Genomic DNA, 19,097 nt, shown 5'->3' with positions numbered 1-19,097 from the left:
CCTTAATTTTTCTTGCATATTTATTAATTATTCCCATTTTTGTGTCCGTCTGAAAATACCAGATTTTGAGCATTATTTCATGTTTTGTCCTTCAGATTACATTAACTTGAAATTATAAATCAGATGTTACGTCCTGACAGTTACTCTTTAAGTTACTCCTTTTTTACTTTTTTACTTGAGTAATTTCTTGGAATGCAACTTTGTACTTTTACTTGAGTAATGTTATTCAATTTTCCGAGTTGGTGAAATAGACAGAGGTATTTATATATTTTAAGTACATTTTTCTTTATTTACATCTTCATTTTTGTTTGTATATTCATTCTCCTGCTGTACGTGACCTTGGTGACACAGGAGTTTCCCGCCTGTGGGACAAACCGAGCGTCTCGTGTCTTGACGTCCGCGTGTTTGTTGCGTACCTGGTTTTTGAGCTGCGCGATCTCCCTTTTGCTCGGGGCGTTGTTCTTGATGTGGTCCAGCATTATCTGAGCGTCGGCTAAAAGGGCTTTGGTCCTCTTCAGGTCTTTCCTCAGACGCTTCTCCGTCTCTACGTCTCCAACATGAACCTGCGAACAAGAAACAACAAAATATAAGAGAAGAGAAACTCACTCCGGCTGTGACTGTGCTTAAAGTAAACTCCTGCAGCGATCTGGAAGTCAACTCAGAAGTGAATTCAGCGAGGCATGATGGGAGTTAGAGTACGGCTTACTTACTAAAAATGGCGTGTACATTACAATGATACAGTATCGATACCATGGGCTGCTGTATCAATATATCGCCAAGAGTATTTCTGTGTATATTTTATGTGTATATTTTACCAAATTATTCTGTCACAGCGCTACATTTTTGACAAGTTTGACATTTGAGTCACTGTTTTTGATGATTAAAACAGGTTTATCACACATTAACTTTGGTTTAACAAAGACTTTTAGTGTCACAGTTGTTTTAGTAAATCAGTTGTGATCGTTCAGAGTCGTTAAACTGCACAAGTCCCTGTATAAATGCAACTGCGGATGAATAATACTGGCCAACGGAACAGTCTGATGTGTTTTTCTAGTTGGTAAAATGCACTGTTATGTTCATTCATCTTCAATAAATGGAAGCGAAATAAAAACAGTGAAGTGAAATTAATATTTATTTTTTGCGGCAATGGGGGTTGATCATTGAGTGTCCTGAAAGTCTTTATTTTTCACTCGATTTGAAATATATTGTATCGCATCATATCGACTCGAGATATGTATCGTATCGTATCGTATCGGTGACTTCTTAATGATACCCAGCCCTAGTGTACATACGGTTTGATGTCGTGGTTATACAGTTAGCATTCCCTCACTCAACCTATGAAGCAATGCACTCAGGGAACTAGAAGACATTTTAATTGTTTTGTTATTTTTTAGTAAACATAAAATAGCGAAAGAAAACGGAATTCTGTCAACTGGATAAAAGTTTTAGAGTGAAGACGTTTGGCTGCTCGTCCAATCCGCTTCTTCTTCAGTTCTGGTCTGGAGGAGCTAACTACACTGAAGCTAACACATCGACTTGCATACAGTTTGTTAGCTAGGTCTATAGTAAACTAGTGAGAGAAGAACAAGAGGTTTTTTTTTTAAAAGGTTATGAAAAAACACAGTTCTTACGTTAAAATCATCTGTGTCAAAACTACAGCCTTTTATGACGTCCATTTAAAATACTGGAGAGTTTAAATGTAAAACTATAACTGTATCAAATTTGGAGTGGAGATTATGGTAAAACAAAATAAATCTAAAAGGCTTAACTAAGGATAAGCCTGTATAATCTATAATACTGTTGTTGTTGTTGTTGTAATGCTGCCCACTCATGTAAAAATGTACGACTCCCAAACATCACAGTTATAAAGTTAAACCGAGTGCTGTTTGAACCTGGTCTTGTGCCGTCAGCAGTTTAGACTCCAGCTCTCTCTTCTCCTTCAGAACCTTCTGTTTCTCATCGTACTCCTCCTCCAGCTGCAGCTCCATTTGTTTCAACTGAAAAAAAAAATCAACAAGACAAAAAAAAAAAACCCAGATCAATCGTTTGTTTTTGGTTTTAAGGACTTAAAGGTGCAATATGTCATTTTTTTGTGTGGTTGATTTAACAACATTTGCAATTCAGCCCGCAAGTATCACAGCAATCACAGAACCAATCGGGAGACGGGTTGGTGAAGGGGTTGGCGTGCACCTTTCCATCTGAACCGTTGGTTAGCGTGAGAAATGGGGAAAGTAGGTACCTGATTTGTCTGTTATTAATGTTCGTATCTTGATTTACAGATAAAATAGTGGAATAAAAACTCCAGGATCAGGTAGAGCGGGTTAATACGAACAATTTAAGACCAAAATGACGAGTCTGACAGCAGCAGTTACAATAGAAAGTGAATTGGAGCCAGAATCGACGGAGCTGAATCACACCCATGCTCACAGCGGCGGCTAGCATGTTAGCTATGTCCATTTATGTATACAGTCTACGGTGTGGATGCTAGGTGGCCAAGTTACATGTCAGATCTGCGAAGGGACATCGCTCACAGCAAGGATGTAAAGAATACATTTAATGCCATACTGTGGACTGTTCCCGCAAAGCAATAACATCTCCATGGAAACAAAGAGCTGGTGGAAATTTACATACTACACATTAAAAAACAGCTTTTTTTAAAATTATGTGACAGTCTGGGGGAAAACTGTGGCACACATTTTGGCTAAAAGCTCAAAAGTCAAGTTTAGTTTGATGAAAAATCTTTCCGTTTCGATAAATGAAAGGCAAATTGGGCTCATAGTTACTGCGAGTTTCAACTTTAGTTTTTAATATACAAGATTTATTTATATCCTTGTCCAGTCTAATCTATTAAACAGTTGTAGCAACAAAACAACCCAAGTCATTAAAACTGTGGTCCCATCTGTCTCTGTCTTCATTTGTTTAGCTTAATGCTTTATGTAAATGCCACAGAAACAGCCGAGTCAGCATAGGCGCGTGTGGAAGTGCGCTAAAGCTAATTACACTGGGGCTAATGAGGCTAGGAAAAAAACAATACAAAAGCACTATTGTCTTAATGGGAATACAGGCTAACGCTAAAGCTACGCCAACGCTGCACTATCTGAACCAGGCGACTGTTGTGACCTTGATCAGCCAATAGGGTCGCTGACAGGAGGGGGGAAAGGTCAAGATTAGGTTGTGTTTACTAATTACATCGTAAATCATGAGTCGTATCAAGTATTTGGGCTATTTGTCTTTTAGAAACAACAACAGCGGTAAGATATTTGAAAAAGCCCGGACACGTAAACTAATATCAATGTGCTGAGTTATTTTAACCGTTCAATTTATAAATAAAAGAAATAGAAAAAAGAGCAAAAGTAAATATCGCAGCTGTAAGATATTGTCTACTTGAAATACTGATGATTTTTCCAGCTAAGCCAACTCTTTCTGGTCAGACTGTGTTAGATTTGTCTCTTATTAATCCATATCTTGAGTTACCGACACAATATCGACATAAAAATACCAGCAGTGAGTTAATACGAACATTTCAAGGCAAAAATGACGAGTCTGACAGCAGGAGTTACAGAGAGAAGGGAGACGGTTTATCAATAGAAAGTGAATTGGAGCCAGAGTCGACGCGCGCCCATGATCACTTCAACGCGGAGGCTAGCAGGGTAGCTACGTCCATTTATATATACAGTCTATGGTTAAAACAAAGCTCAGATTAAAGTGTAACTTGAGTAACAGATTTTCAGACAGAGCAGGGCCTACAGTTAGCATCACACCCCCCGGGAATGTTGATGACATCAGCTGCAAAGTATCATTAAAAACCCTAACCCCACCGGCTCTGACCTTTTTGCTGCAGGATTGGCGGATCTCCTCCACCTCGTCGTCTTTGTTCTCGATGTCTTTAGAGTGAGTTTGTCTGAGACGCTCCATCTCCATCTCCAGACGAAGTTTAGCCTGAAACAAACACAAGGAATTTTAGTTTATTTAAATACATTTACAGATAGTAACCCTCTCCTCTTCATCCTCTGCCCCATCTGACCCTCTCCTCTGCATCCTCTGCATCATCTGACCCTCTCCTCTTCATCCTCTGCTCCATCCGCCCCTCTCCTCTTCATCCTCTTCTCCATCTGCCCCTCTCCTCTTCATCCTCTTCTCCATCTGACCCTCTCCTCTTCATCCTCTGCTCCGTCTGCCCCTCTCCTCTTCATCCTCTGCTCCGTCTGACCCTCTCCTTTTCATCCTCTGCTCCATCTGACCCTCTCCTCTTCATCCTCTGCTCCATCTGACCCTCTCCTCTTCATCCTCTGCTCTGTCTGCCCCTCTCCTCTTCATCCTCTGCTCCGTCTGCCCCTCTCCTCTTCATCCTCTGCTCCGTCTGCCCCTCTTCTCTGCATCCTCTGCCCCTCTTCTCTGCATACTCTGCTCCGTCTGACCCTCTCCTCTTCATCCTCTGCTCCATCTGACCATCTCCCTCTTCATCCTCTGCTCCGTCTGACCCTCTCCTCTTCATCCTCTGCTCCATCTGACCATCTCCTCTTCATCCTCTGCTCCATCAGACCTCCTCCTCTGCATCCTCTACCCCATCTGACCCTCTTCTCTTCTGGTCCATCTGACTTTCTCCTCCTCATCCTTTGGTCGACCTTACCTTCTCCTCTGCTCCTACGCCCACCCATATATTCACTCTCCTTCCTCTGCACCATACATTCAGAAACACTGCTGCTACGCGACAATTTCATTAGTACTGCAACTCCCAGAAGCCTTTGCTGCAGAGTGGAGATGTGATAATTAGCAGGTTTTCTACAATATGGCACCAGCGGGGGGTCTAGGTAATGTAGTCCCAAGTGTTTTTCTGTCTCTCTATGTAAAGCTTTTGTTTCTACTGAGGATATGAAGCCAGATTTTGAGATTCTACCAAAAAAATGCTTGTTACCCGAAAACTAGGTCTCCATTTCTATCAGTTTTTCTTACAAAGTGGTAGGATTTGCGTTCCTCTGCTCACTATCTCACACTTTCAATAGCTTATCTTAAACTAAAAATATCAGTCTTTTGCCTAAACTGCAAAATAGACAGTAAAACCCAACGCTACTCCCATTATCTAGTTTTCTGGATCATTAGAAATACGTGAAAATACTTAAATTATACTAAAACGATTTGATTTGACGTCTTGTTTTGTTTTATACCTGCTCCAACATCTGGATGGTGCCGGCCTGTTCATCCAGCTCTTCTTCCTGGTCCTTCACTTTGGCTTCTAAGTCTCTCAGCTGTTTCTTCACCTAAAAGAACAACAACAAAAAGTCAAATATATATGAAATATTCCAACATTTCAACATTGTATTATGCATTTTTTAAGATTTGAATTGGCCTGTCATGATAACACATTTTGAAGCACGACATAAGGCTGTAGAGAATTTGAAATGATGATATTGAAACTACTTTAAGCCACAGTGAACCATTTTGTAAATAGACAGATGAGCGATAATAAGCCATAGAACCCTCCATTCAACCCTCTACAGGTCAAATCTTACATATATTACAACAAAAATACCAAAAAATCTCCCCATTATTGCAAACAAAAACTCCCCATGGTAAATATCGAGCTCAAAAATATATACTTCCGGGTTCCACACACTGAACTGAGTCGATATAGTGTTTTTTGTGATAGACCTAGAGCTGAATACTCCAAAAGTGCACAGGACAGGTTCAACTTCTGCCTATAAAGAAGTGGACTAAGTGAGAGAGACGTCACCCACAGCGTTCAGCTCCAGGCAAATGAAGCTCATCGAGGCTGGAGCAGTTATAGGGGCCAATTTGGAGTCTCGAGTTGCGTATATACAGTGTTATCTTCATTTTAGGTGTCAAAAAGTAATTGCGGCTCCCAGTGTTTGGGGAAACTGGGTCCAAAAACGTCTCTTTAGGTGTTAAAAATTGCCGACCCCTGATATATACAGTCTATGGATGTAACATATGTAGTGGTAATATCTGAAGTGTTACCTAGCAACCGTAATGTTAAGAAGGGCCAAAATGTGTCTAATTAAAGCAATAGTTATGACGGCATGAAGGTTTAAACTGTCAGAAAAAATCCCTTCCTTGTCCCTTCATTCTGCATGTAATTTTCAGTGATGACATCAGTGGAGGGATTGGTTTAAGAATGTCAGAATAGACTCGTGACATTTCCTGTAATTTCTCAACTGGTTAGCGCTAGCCAGTCAGATCCGGAGGGGCGGGAGTTATCGCGTAGCTCTGATTGCCATGACAACGTGTTAGCTTCTGTTTATGTATTATTCTATGGTGTAATTTGAGATAAGGCTAGTAGATGAAAATTGTGTTGTTTTTTTTTTTTAAAGTTACTTCTAATAACATGTTAACTAACCCAAACCTTCACCATTTTCCAAGGGCTTGACCCCGAATTCTGACCGCGAGTATCATAGCAACCAGAGAGCCAATCCGGAGCGAGGCTGTTGAAGGTAACGCCCCTTCCCGCCCGCACTGATGGTCGCGGCAGGGAGCGGGCACTTAGCAAAGCTGTCAATCAAACCTGTTGCTAGCGTTAGCGGGAGTGACTTCGGGGAATGAAGGCGCCTGATTTGTCTGTTATTAATGTTCATATCTTGAGTTACGGACACAATAGCGACGGTTTTTCAATAGAAAGTGAATTGGAGCCAGAGTCGATGGAGCTGGAAGAGCGCCCATCATCACTTCCTATTTGGAACGCAGCGGCTAGCGGGTTAGCTATGTTCATTTATTTATACAGTCTATGCTTTGGACCCAGCACGCAGTCACAAACCAAACCAAAATATTAACTCTAATCTTAACTGCAACCCGTTTCATAACTTTAAAAAAAACAAAACGTCATCACTTTCAATGATCACAGCAGCAGCGTCCCTCCTGTCATTCTAGTATTAACCTTTTCAGCTTTTGTTTTCTTCACAAACTGCCCCTTGCCTAATGTAAAACTATTATAAATATTCACCAGTTACTCGTTACCGCGTCACCAAACCAAGTGACGATTAGAAAACTATGAAAACCTGGCTGTTTAAAGCTCACTGTGTAACTTTTCAGACCTTGGCGAGTGAAGCTTCGTCTTTGGTCTCCTGAGAGTTCAGATCCAGCAGCTCCGCCTCCAGCTGGTCCAGTTTGACGTTCACCGCGCACACCTCCACGTCTTTGTCCTGTTCAGAAAATAAAAGGAAAACGTGAGATTTCAGCTGCGACTCGCCGTTATTTTGTCCAACTGATCTGGAAACACATTTCTTAGACTAAAGGCCGTTTTCTGATCTACGTTATCATGTTTCCTCATCACAAACAGACCTGGAATTTTGTTTTATTTCATTCACACATGTTAAACACACAAACACTATTTAGGTTGAGTTTTTCTCTCCACCTTGTGATGTCATCATGTGGCAATACAGGAAGTGCTCCACTGTGTTTTTAAACGCCACACACCTTCATTTCTAGAATCATTTGGGTGATTTCAGTCTTGGAATTGCCAAACTCTACTGAACTAAACGTAAAATGTAGCTGCTACCTTGAAAAATACAGCTTAATGCTCTGACCTCCCCACCTTCAAAAAAGAACTCAAAACTCACCTGTTAATTGCTTTTAATGTTTGATTTTATGTTGTAAATTTTGTGATATTTTATTCTTGTATGTATTGTGAAGCGACTTTGAGTGTCTTGAAAAGCGCTATATAAATAAAATGTATTATTAATGACGTCACAAGGTGGAACGGAGCATATTGAGCGTTGGAGATGTTACAGACTAATAATAAAGTGTGACTCAGAATACAGTTACTTTACTAAAATAAAATATATAAAAATTGCAGTGTTTGATCAGTACAGGCTGCATTCACATTTTATAATTTGATGTTGTCTTAATCTCAGATGGAGAACAGGAGTCTATGTAACTCTATGGGAGATTTACAATATTTTTTGAAAGAAATAGTCAAAATCCATCTATTTGTCTATTTGTTTGGAACCAAAGACCTGCCATATTAATCTTACATTTTAAAGTTTCAATTGACGACACTCACTTTTTTACGGTTGATTCATGGCACCGCTTTCTGAATATTTCACTTTTTTTTTTATTTGCACTGACAGAGGACACTTTGAGCTTCGTGCCCGTTTCTGTTTCATGTGAATTGAACAGAGATATTAACACAGACGTCAGACGTGTCTCCAGCTCAGGTTAAACTTAAAAAAAACATGAAAAACAAAACCAGCTCATTTTAAACTTTATTCCTCGCTTTCCTTATGCATTCTGAGCATCCTATTTACTCACCGTGAGGAGTTTATAAGCACTTTTCACAACTTTCAGAGACCAGAGCGGCGTTTAGCTGTCACAGTAAAGCTAACAACAATTAGCATGCGAACATACACCTCCTGATTAACAATAAAGTGCTTTCTAATCAGATCCAGACAGTGCACAGTGGACTTAATTACACGTCAAGACCTTTCACATAAATACTCTGAATTAAACTCACTAATAACAAATATAAACACTTCTTTTTTTTAGGATGACACCCACCTCCAGTTGCTGACGTAGGCTGAAGACTTCCCCTGTCAACATGTCCTTCTCTCTGGCCAGCTTGTCCCGTAGACTCCTCTCCCGAGACGCTTCCTCCTGCGCTAAACTCAGCTCACTGTCAAACCTGAAGACAACAAACCCACGCCATGAAAACACACTCGACACACTACATCACAGAAATGAACGCAAACTGCTAAAATCGCTAAAGAAACTAGACTTTCTCTGCTAAGCTAATGATGTAATGTAAGCTAACGGCTACATACCGAGTCCCTGCTTACGCCTGTTCAAATCTTTAGGTTGAATCTTGCTCAACGCATTCCCATGAGTCTTAACCTTTAAGCTAATTCAGTTGGTATAGAGTAGACTTTGAGCCCATGTAAGAGCCTGATATGCTAACTGTGCTAACTGTGCTAACTGCTAATGCTGATGCAAGAACTGAATGACATCAAGTCAAATTCTTGCTATTATTTTTTTTGATGTAGCTTCTTTTTCTTTTGTATGAGGTTCCTAATCATTCCGGACTCATTTTGCCTGTATTTTTTTTCCAAAGGACCAAACTTTTGAGTCTGAAATAAAGACTGAGTGAATAAATAAACTGCAAATTGTCATATTTTTACATAGCGCGTTTCCATTTTCAAGTCACTCAAAGAACTTTACGTCATGGACCCACTCACGCATTCACACACACACATTCATACACCAGTGCACCCTGACACTGGGGGTGAGGTGGGTTAAGTGTCTTGCCCAAGGACACAACTACAGCGTTCATGTGTGGGAGGTTTATGCCAGATCAGCTTCAACATGGTGAGTTCCCAAAATGGAGGTCGTGATTTCAAGGTGCAATTTCACAAAAATTACATTCATACATACATTTTAATTACTGTATATTAGTTAAGTTAGTGAGTATAACACATAAAATACTCAAATACATGTAATGGAAAGTTATTTTGAAACTCATGATTTTCATTTTTGTCTATTTCAGTTTGCAGTGTGGGGCCTGAGTGGTTCAAATGCACATTTTCAGTTGAATGTTTTGCTAAATCAACATTTATATTAGGGTTTTTTGTGCCATTCCTCCATGTAAAATAAATTTGCCAGCCCCTGTGAAACACCTGCTGATGTCACAAGGTGTATCAGGAAGTGCTTCTGTTCCCACACACAGTCCATGCTTCTACTGATTCTTCCAATGCTCACTTTTGGATCTCTCACAAACAGGTCTTGTTTAATAATTTGCATCTTCTGACTTTCACCCTTACTTAAACTAATTCAGTCCAGTCCATGCGCCCTCTGCTGGCAACAGTGGCTTTGTGTTCACAGAGATCAGATCGAAATTACTGTCATCTATTTGCGTTCAATCGTAAACGTGTACAGAGTGTCAGCGTTGAGAAGTAACTGAATAAATCCACCAAAATTACATATTCTGAATACTAATTTTGAGCAACTATTTGGATACAGTTACTCTTTGATTTGGTGATATTCAGATTACAGTTACTTTTATAAAATCAAAGAAAGACACGTCTCTCTTGTTTAAAATAACATGAATGAAAGCAAAACCAAGCTGTGTGGAAATGTACTCTATAATTCACTATAATATAATGTAACTCCGTGTAAAAGTATTCAGAAGGCAGTACTCTGATTGGACCGTGTAACAGAATACTTCACTAAACACATTTTAAACCAAGTATTCAGTATTCAGTAAAGTGTATGTGTTTCCCCAAAGTGATAGTCCGTGTTTAAATGTGTCGTGCTGGGTCCGTACTTCCTCTGCTTCTTCTCGAGGTCGTGGTTGCGGCTCTGTTGTCCCTCCAGGTGCAGCTTCGTGTCCTGCAGCTCTGACGTCAGCTTCTGGGCCTTCTTCTTCAGCTGCTGGATGTTCCTCTGGGCTTCCTCGTTGTCGGCCTGGAGGTCAGTGATCTGAACACACGATGAACACGACACGGCGAAGGTCAAGCTCGCAGCCAGGGTTTGACCTTCTGCCTCATTTATAACCGTGTAAGTGTATAAAGAAGTCGTCTAAGTGTGACGTCACCCACGGCGTTCACTCAAATGTCAATCATACCTGTTGCTAATGCTAATGAGAGGGATCTCGGGGAAAGAAGGCAGCTAATTTGACTTATTAATGTTCATATTTACGGGTTACAGATGCAAAAGCAAAATAAAAAAGACCAGGATCATGTAGAGCGGGTTAATACGAACATTTTAAGACCAAAATAACAAGTCTGACAGCAGCAGTTACAGAGAGAGCGGCGACGGATTTTCAATAGAAAGTGAACTGGAGCCAGAACTAATGGAGCTGGAAGTTCGCTCACAATCACTTCCTGTTTGGAACGCGGGCGGCTAGCGCGTTAGCTATGTACGTTGGCCACCGGTCATCTTGGAAAAACCCACCCTCCGCTCCAGTTGGCGTTTGCTCTGCTGCTCCACCTCCATCTTGTCCTCCAGCTCCTGTTGAAGGCGTTTCTTCGTGAACTCGATCTCTCTGATGGCTCGTTCGTACTTCAGCCGCCACTCGCCTCCTGAAAAAAAAAAAAAAAAAACACGATGCAAAATCAGCTCCGACTTATTGACCTATCATGATACCACATTTTGACGTTCGATATATCACTTAAGTAAATATAGACGATAAACGATAATATTAAAACAAATTTATGACACTGACGCAAAAAGAGCAGATTTAAGCCACAAAAACTATTCTAAATCTACAATATTGTTAAAAACTCATGAGCTGCAATAAATAAACAGCAGAATTAAACATTTTAGTCGTTAGTTTGTGTCTGTAACGAGTCTTAGAAGTGACTTTTTCAACCTTTTTACGGCTTAAATCTTATCATATAACCAAAAAAATGTCCCAGTAGTGCAAAGAAAGTAAGTCATAAAGTACACACGACAAATATTGACCCTAAAAAAAAAAGGTCCAACTTTCATATATTGAATGATAAATCAATATAGTGATTATCTAATGGGCTAAAATTGAAATAGAAAGAAAAAATCAAACGTGTCAACTGGACAAAAATTTTAGAGTGAAGACGTTTGACTGAATTATATCTTTTTGAACGGAGGATCTAACTACACTGAAGCTAACGCACCTGTAAACCTGTAAACAAACGTGGCGTGTGTTAGCGTCAGTGTTGCTAGCGCCTCCACTTCAGGTAGATATAAGGCAGCGTCCAGCAGTAATCTGACCAGAACTGAAGAAGCGGCTTGGACGAGCAGCCAAACGTCTTCACTCCAATATCTGTGTAATCCCTCGGTTGTCCAGGTCTGATCCATCGTAAAAGAAAAATATAAACTGGACAAAACGTTGCTGGAGTGAAGACGTTTGGCTGCTCGTCCAAGCCGCTTCTTCGGTTCTGGTCAGATTACTGCTGGACGCTGCCTTATATCTATTTGAACTCTGACCCTATCTATAAAACCATCCTCAGACCCAAAGCAAAACAAAGACAACAATAGTGCTGGTCAGGATGCCAATAGGTGTGAAATGACTCATTAGGGGCTTGAATGACTATGATAAGCAGGATTCAAGCGCAAAAGACCAAGAATACAAACAAAAACTGTAAACAATAGGTGTTTTGCGTTTCAGTGTAGTTAGCTCCTCCCTCCAGACAGATATAAGACATTGTCCAGCAGTAATCTGACCAGAACTGAAGAAAAGTCTTGAATGAGCAGCAAAACATCTTCACTCTCAAACTTTTTTTTGCCCCGTTGACATATTTGAACATTTCTTTTACTCACACGCTGCGACTTGAACTACCGTTGAAAGCCTCCATTTTTGCACCTCGGCGGAATAAGTGGATAAAATGCAAATCTATTCAAAAACTTTCCACATCTCCGCGTGAAAACCTCAAAATCTGGACACGTTTATTTCTCGTCTTGACTAATGAAATACAGTAGCGCCGGTGTAATTTGTCAGAAATCAAATCCCTCTCTGGTTCGGTCTTTGTCGGTCTAACCACCTCAGCTCGTCGCCAACGCAAAAGCTGAACAAAAGAATCAATATACCATTCACTCAAACCGCGGCGTATCGTGGCCCAGTCCCCGCTTCCTCCATCCCTCCCCGTTTCATTTTTTCTTGCCTTTTTGTCTCGTATTGATCAAACAGGGCCCCATGTAGAGTACGTTGGGGCGTCTTTGTATTTGAGCCATTGCACAGTTCAGTGGGAGTCTGCCGCGCCACAATTTCACATTTTTCAAACCTGGATGTCTTCAGCTCAAGCTGCTTTTTAAGCTCGCACGATAATGGAAAACTTTCCGGAACAATGTCACCTTTACTTGTGTAACTTTTTTTTATAGCAAAGGTTTGGATTTAGCCGTTAGCGCAGTTTCAAAAGTGGGAGAGTGGAAATATGGTGCAGAGGAGGGAATGGAGAGAATATATGGTGCAGAGGAGGGACTGTAGAGAATATATGGTGCAGAGGAGGGAATGGAGAGAATATATGGTGCAGAGGAGGGAATGGAGAGAATATATGGTGCAGAGGAGGGAATGTAGAGAATATATGGTGCAGAGGAGGGACTGTAGTGAATATATGGTGCAGAGGAGGGACAGTATTTAAATATATGATGCAGAGGAGGGACTGTAGTGAATATATGGTGCAGAGGAGGGAATGTAGAGAATATATGGTGCAGAGGAGGGAATGTAGAGAATATATGGTGCAGAGGAGGGACAGTATTTAAATATATGATGCAGAGGAGGGACTGTAGTGAATATATGGTGCAGAGGAGGGAATGTAGAGAATATATGGTGCAGAGGAGGGACTGTAGTGAATATATGGTGCAGAGGAGGGACTGTAGCGAATATATGGTGCAGAGGAGGGAATGTAGAGAATATATGGTGCAGAGGAGGGAATGTAGAGAATATATGGTGCAGAGGAGGGACTGTAGTGAATATATGGTGCAGAGGAGGGACTGTAGTGAATATATGGTGCAGAGGAGGGACAGTATTTATATGGTGCAGAGGAGGGACAGTATTTAAATATATGGTGCAGAGGAGGGACAGTATTTAAATATATGGTGCAGAGGAGGGACAGTATTTAAATATATGGTGCAGAGGAGGGACAGTGAGTATAATCCAGTCTTTGTTATTTTAAAGTGTTACTATTACTATTTTCCTTCAATTAAAGCTACAGTATGTAACTTTCTGGAGGCGGCACGTCACCTGCACCACCACACGGAAATAAAACGTCAAAAGCAAACACTTCGGAACATTCTCTGTGGCAATAGAGAAACTTTTTTGCCACACATTTCCATGGAAACAAGCAGGAGGAGGCTAAATACGAGTCGGGTTTGTGGAGATGCAAGCGCGCTCACAGTAACAACACATGTTTTACTGTGTTGTTTTTTTTTTACACAGGGCAATAAACACAAACAAAATGACCAAAACAAACAAACAAACAAACAAACAAACATGCTTCTATTTGATTGTATTTTGTAGTTAAAATGTCACATACTGTAGCTTTACGTTCAATAGCCAAACTAATGCAGATTATAGGGTTTTTTGTGTTTTCTGGCCAGATATTTACTTTGTTGTTTATACTTTTTAATACTACGTACCCAAAAGAACTGAGTAAACTACAGGGTTAAACTTTATAAACTCGCACACTCCTCCTCCTCCTCCTCCTCCTCCTCCTCCTCCTCCTCCACCCATTGTCTCCTGTCCCATTGTCTCCACATCCACCTGGCGTCATTGTAAACACACGGTACAGTTTCAAACCAGGCTCAAGACGCAAATTATAAATATATATATTTTTTTAATTTTTCAAACCTGAATCGTCGTCGTCGAGCTCCCCGTTCAGCTCAGAGGCTCTAATGAGACGAGCCTCCATCACCTCCATCTCCATACTCTCCATCTGCTTCTTCATCTGGTCGAACTTGGCCTGAAATAAACAGGAAGTGTTACCACGGCAGCGGGAAGGTGATTGGCTGTGGAGGGAATGATGTCACACATATAAAGCTCAGGTTTCCTTCTTTGTTTTTTTTTTTTGTTTGTTTTTTTAACTTTGCAACCACAACTATTTGACACCGTTGAAATTAATGACAATATTTGGTTTGTTAAACGTCATATTTGTCATGAAAAACTAATTTATTGTTTTGTTCTTGGTGAAAAGTGTATTCAAAAACAGAAACAACTAAAATTTTGAGAACATGTTGGACAAGTCAAGAGCACAGGGTTCACAGTTATTCTGCAGTTTGGAGGAAATATTGTTAATTAAAGTAGAAATATTGTACTTTTGTAACACCTGTGGGGCATTATATTATCATTTGCACATTTTAAATCACAATATTCATCTAAAACGACTTAATAAAAGAAACAAGTCGCCATAAACGTCGTCACAATAAAGAGACGCCGCCCCCTATGGGTGGCTGCACGTCACACAAGCGAGCAGCGAATTCTCCTTCCATTTGGACCAAAATGACGACGCGACGCTGCCAAATCCTACGCATATCACCAATTAAGAAAATAAAACTGGAGAACGTCAAAATGGCGTCGTCAAAATGAGTGATTAAACACGACTCAAACCTGCTACTATTTGGTTTTTTAGAAGACATTATTTTTTAGAATGAAACTCCAAATAAAATTAAACTTTAAAAAATTTTTTTTTTACATTTTTATTGTAAATTTGTTCTCGACAATATTGTATTTAATAATAGAAAATAATCAAATCTTTGCCATTTCCCCATGTCTGGTATTTTGACATGTCGACAGCACAGGGTTCACAGGGTTTACACAGTATGAGAAAGAATTTATTTGTTTGAGGACATTTTGTTAATAATAATAAATAAAAAATATATAAATAATAATAAATAATAATACAATATAATAATAATAATAATAATAATAATAATAATAATAATAACAACTCTTTGAAATTTGATAACTGGGACTATTCAAATTTCTATTTTTATTCCATTGTGATTAAAGGGGCTGTGTTTCTTTTGTATCTGAGCACATTTTGCTCTGTATCGCTCTGTACTGTCCGCATCAAATTATAAAGTGTTTTTATCATCCGCAAAGTAACCAGGAAGTAACACTGGTGTGCTGTTAGCATGTTAATATTTGCTAGCATTACCGCCACGGCAAAGCTTGTTTCTGGAAGTTGTGAAAAGTGCTTATAAACTCATCGAGGTGAATAGTTAAGATGCTCTGAACGCATAAGGGCAGTGAGAAATAACTTTGGATCACTGCTAAACTAATTCTGTTTAAAGATGCGTTTAGATCCAATAGTATGTGCCACCCCCTGCTGGCCACAGTGGGGAATGGATCCTGTTGTAACGGCTTATTAGCAGCAAAGCTATTCCCAACCTGACTGTGGATAAAACTGTATTGTAGCTAGTGTTGATACGATACTAATATATACAACTCGATTTCGATACTAAGAAACAGATTTGACACTCTAAACCGATTCTGACAGACTATTTTAGTATCGATACCTGCTCAAATGAGTATCTGAACAACCCTAATTGTAGCTTTGAATATTTATGAAAGAAGAAGCCCCTCTTTGGATGCAGAGAGAGCACACAGTCTTGTAGAATATCTGGACATCTGCTTTGCTTCGCTGAGGCCCAGAGAGGAGAGATGGAGACGGGGTTTTCAGAGCAACACGTCACTGACAGCTGAAGACGCCGGTATAATTTAATTCCTGGCAGAAAAGTGAATTAAACAGACGATAACTGACACATGGCTTTGTTTGGAAGATTCTCCCAAACCCAGACGCAGCTGTTCACTCGAAACAATTAAAACTTTAACAAGATCTGCAACTTTATCACTGGACTTGCATTGTGTGGAGAGTAAGACAAATATGGAGACGGGATTTGAAGACGGGTGAAGAGAGAGGGGATGTAAGAGAGGTGCAGAGGAGGGACAGTGAGTGCAGAGGAGGGACGGTGAGTGTATGGTGCAGAGGAGGGACAGTGAGTGCAGAGGAGGGACAGTGAGTGCAGAGGAGGGACAGTGAGTGTATGGTGCAGAGGAGGGACAGTGAGTGCAGAGGAGGGACGGTGAGTGTATGGTGCAGAGGAGGGACAGTGAGTGTATGGTGCAGAGGAGGGGCAGTGAGTGTATGGTGCAGAGGAGGGACAGTGAGTGTATGGTGCAGAGGAGGGACAGTGAGTGCAGAGGAGGGACAGTGAGTGCAGAGGAGGGACAGTGAGTGCAGAGGAGGGACAGTGAGTGTATGGTGCAGAGGAGGGACAGTGAGTGCAGAGGAGGGACAGTGAGTATATGGTGCAGAGGAGGGACAGTGAGTATATGATGCAGAGGAGGGACAGTGAGTTTATGGTGCAGAGGAGGGACAGTGAGTGCAGAGGAGGGACAGTGAGTGTATGGTGCAGAGGAGGGGCAGTGAGTGTATGGTGCAGAGGAGGGACAGTGAGTGTATGGTGCAGAGGAGGGACAGTGAGTGCAGAGGAGGGACAGTGAGTGCAGAGGAGGGACAGTGAGTGTATGGTGCAGAGGAGGGACAGTGAGTGCAGAGGAGGGACAGTGAGTATATGGTGCAGAGGAGGGACAGTGAGTATATGATGCAGAGGAGGGACAGTGAGTTTATGGTGCAGAGGAGGGACAGTGAGTGTATGGTGCAGAGGAGGGACAGTAGTGAATATATGGTGCAGAGGAGGGACAGTAAGTGTATGGTGCAGAGGAGGTACAGTGAGTGCAGAGGAGGGACAGTGAGTGCAGAGGAGGGATAGTGAGTGTATGGTGCAGAGGAGGGACAGTGAGTATATGGTGCAGAGGAGGGACAGTGAGTATATGGTGCAGAGGAGGGACAGTGAGTGCAGAGGAGGGACAGTGAGTATATGGTGCAGAGGAGGGACAGTGAGTATATGGTGCAGAGGAGGGACAGTGAGTATATGGTGCAGAGGAGGGACGGTGAGTATATGATGCAGAGGAGGGACAGCGAGTATATGGTGCAGAGGAGGGACAGCGAGTATATGGTGCAGAGGAGGGACAGTGAGTATATGGTGCAGATGTTATAACTTTGCCTGGAATGTTCCACAGTTTGACATTAAACACATCTATTTCCATGGAGACACACAGGCGACGCCACCAGGCCAAGTTACGAGTCAGATCAGTGGAGAGTCATGTTCACAATAAGAATGCATAACTCTCAAGGGATTTTTTTTTTAAGCAATACAAGTGTTATTGAATAAATACAGGATACACTCACATATTCACTCACATTTCAGCTTTTTTTTTAATTAAATTTGGGTTTTAAAAATGAAAAACTAACAAGAAATATTACTTTTTTTTTTTTTTTTAAACAACTAATTTTTACCGTATTAGAAACTTGAAAATCAGAATTAGTCTAATGATTCGCCACGATTGAGTTTCACAATTTTCAGAGGCCAGAGCGAAGTTTTGCCGTTCCAACAACTAGCATGCTAACAGCGCTTTTCCTGATCCTCTGACAATAAAACTCTTTATAATTAGACGCAGACAGTACAGAGAACATTTTGACCTCAGGAGCTGCTCAAACACAAACGAACAGGTCATTTAATTTACTTTTTAACAAACCGCCTAAACACCACAATTTTCTGTCACACTTCATCAAATACCAACCCATTTTTCCTGCTCGTCAGACCCAAAACTCAGACAAAATGTTGACTTAAATCCGGTATTTCGTAGTATCCGTTAACAGGTGGCAGAGCACTTTGAGCTAAATCACTGAATCCCTTCCAATCTGCTGAAAGTGGTACCTCAAAAGCGATATCTCCCATTAGCCTCCCGCCCTGTTAAATTGGAAAGTCAGCTAGCGTTGTTAGCCGCATGTTGCTAAAGGCTAATTGTGCTATAAAGTGCTATTCGTCTCTATTTGCACAGTGGCTACAGTGGCTCCATTTTCATTAGCTGTAATAGTGCAGTGTTGAAAGAGGCAATGGTCCAGGGTTATTTTAATGGATATAACAGCAGGAGAGGAAAGATTTTGGTTTATTTTTGAGTAAATATAGTTTGTTTTGATTGTTTGTGCTCTTACGGTTTTAAAAATGATACTAAAATCTCAACTGAACCCTTTAAGTACTGAGCACCTGAGCAGCTCGTCTAGACTTTTTATTATTTTTTTTGCCGTAAAAATCATGTTAAAGGAGTTATCAGCACGTACTTTCGCCCTTTTTTCACACAACTACCTCTATTTTCCACGCTCTGTTCCACCTTGTGATGTCATGAAGTGGTAGTTTTCAAGTTAACAGCGACGTTTCACATTTTGTTCAGCGGCGGTGGGGGAATTCCAGAGCTGAAATGATCCAGATGATTCTAGTGAAGGTGTGTGGAGTTTAAAAACACAGTGGAGCACTTCCTGTTTTACCACACGATGACATCACAAGGTGGAACAGAGCGTTTTCTGTTTAAGAGAAGAAGAACCAAAGGAGAAACTCATACGAGGCTGTGTTTTATGATTGATAATTGTCTTGAGAAATGAGGAAACGTGTAATTAACTATTTAAATGAACATATTATATTATTGAAAGTCCTCAAAATGGCGACCGCGACTGGGAAAAAGTAATGTGACAAAGGAACCGTGAATAAAACAAAAGAACTGTACCACCAGAAACCGCTTTGGATACTTTTTTTCCAAAACACCAAATGGACACACACTT

The 19,097-nt window shown here is 40.7% G+C and overlaps 1 protein-coding gene across 11 annotated transcripts in view; it reads right to left on the bottom strand.

The window, feature by feature from the left end:
• myo18ab (myosin XVIIIA b) overlaps window positions 1-19,097 on the bottom strand; it is a 189,784-nt gene that overhangs the window by 54,325 nt on the left and 116,362 nt on the right. For all 11 annotated transcript variants that reach the window (XM_055225936.1, XM_055225937.1, XM_033976697.2 and 8 more), the window contains 9 exons: window positions 14,267-14,378; window positions 10,897-11,024; window positions 10,268-10,422; window positions 8,509-8,632; window positions 7,047-7,154; window positions 5,166-5,258; window positions 3,829-3,939; window positions 1,893-1,997; window positions 417-563 (listed from right to left, as the gene is read on the bottom strand). In XM_055225936.1, the coding sequence (XP_055081911.1) occupies window positions 417-563; window positions 1,893-1,997; window positions 3,829-3,939; window positions 5,166-5,258; window positions 7,047-7,154; window positions 8,509-8,632; window positions 10,268-10,422; window positions 10,897-11,024; window positions 14,267-14,378 (1,083 nt within the window). The remainder of the gene's footprint in view (window positions 1-416; window positions 564-1,892; window positions 1,998-3,828; window positions 3,940-5,165; window positions 5,259-7,046; window positions 7,155-8,508; window positions 8,633-10,267; window positions 10,423-10,896; window positions 11,025-14,266; window positions 14,379-19,097) is intronic.

This window comes from Periophthalmus magnuspinnatus, chromosome 13 (genome assembly GCF_009829125.3).
Source record: "Periophthalmus magnuspinnatus isolate fPerMag1 chromosome 13, fPerMag1.2.pri, whole genome shotgun sequence".
In the NCBI taxonomy this organism is placed as follows: Eukaryota; Metazoa; Chordata; class Actinopteri; order Gobiiformes; family Gobiidae; genus Periophthalmus; species Periophthalmus magnuspinnatus.
Note: the sequence above shows the minus strand (reverse complement) of the source record. Positions and strands in the feature narration are given on the sequence as shown.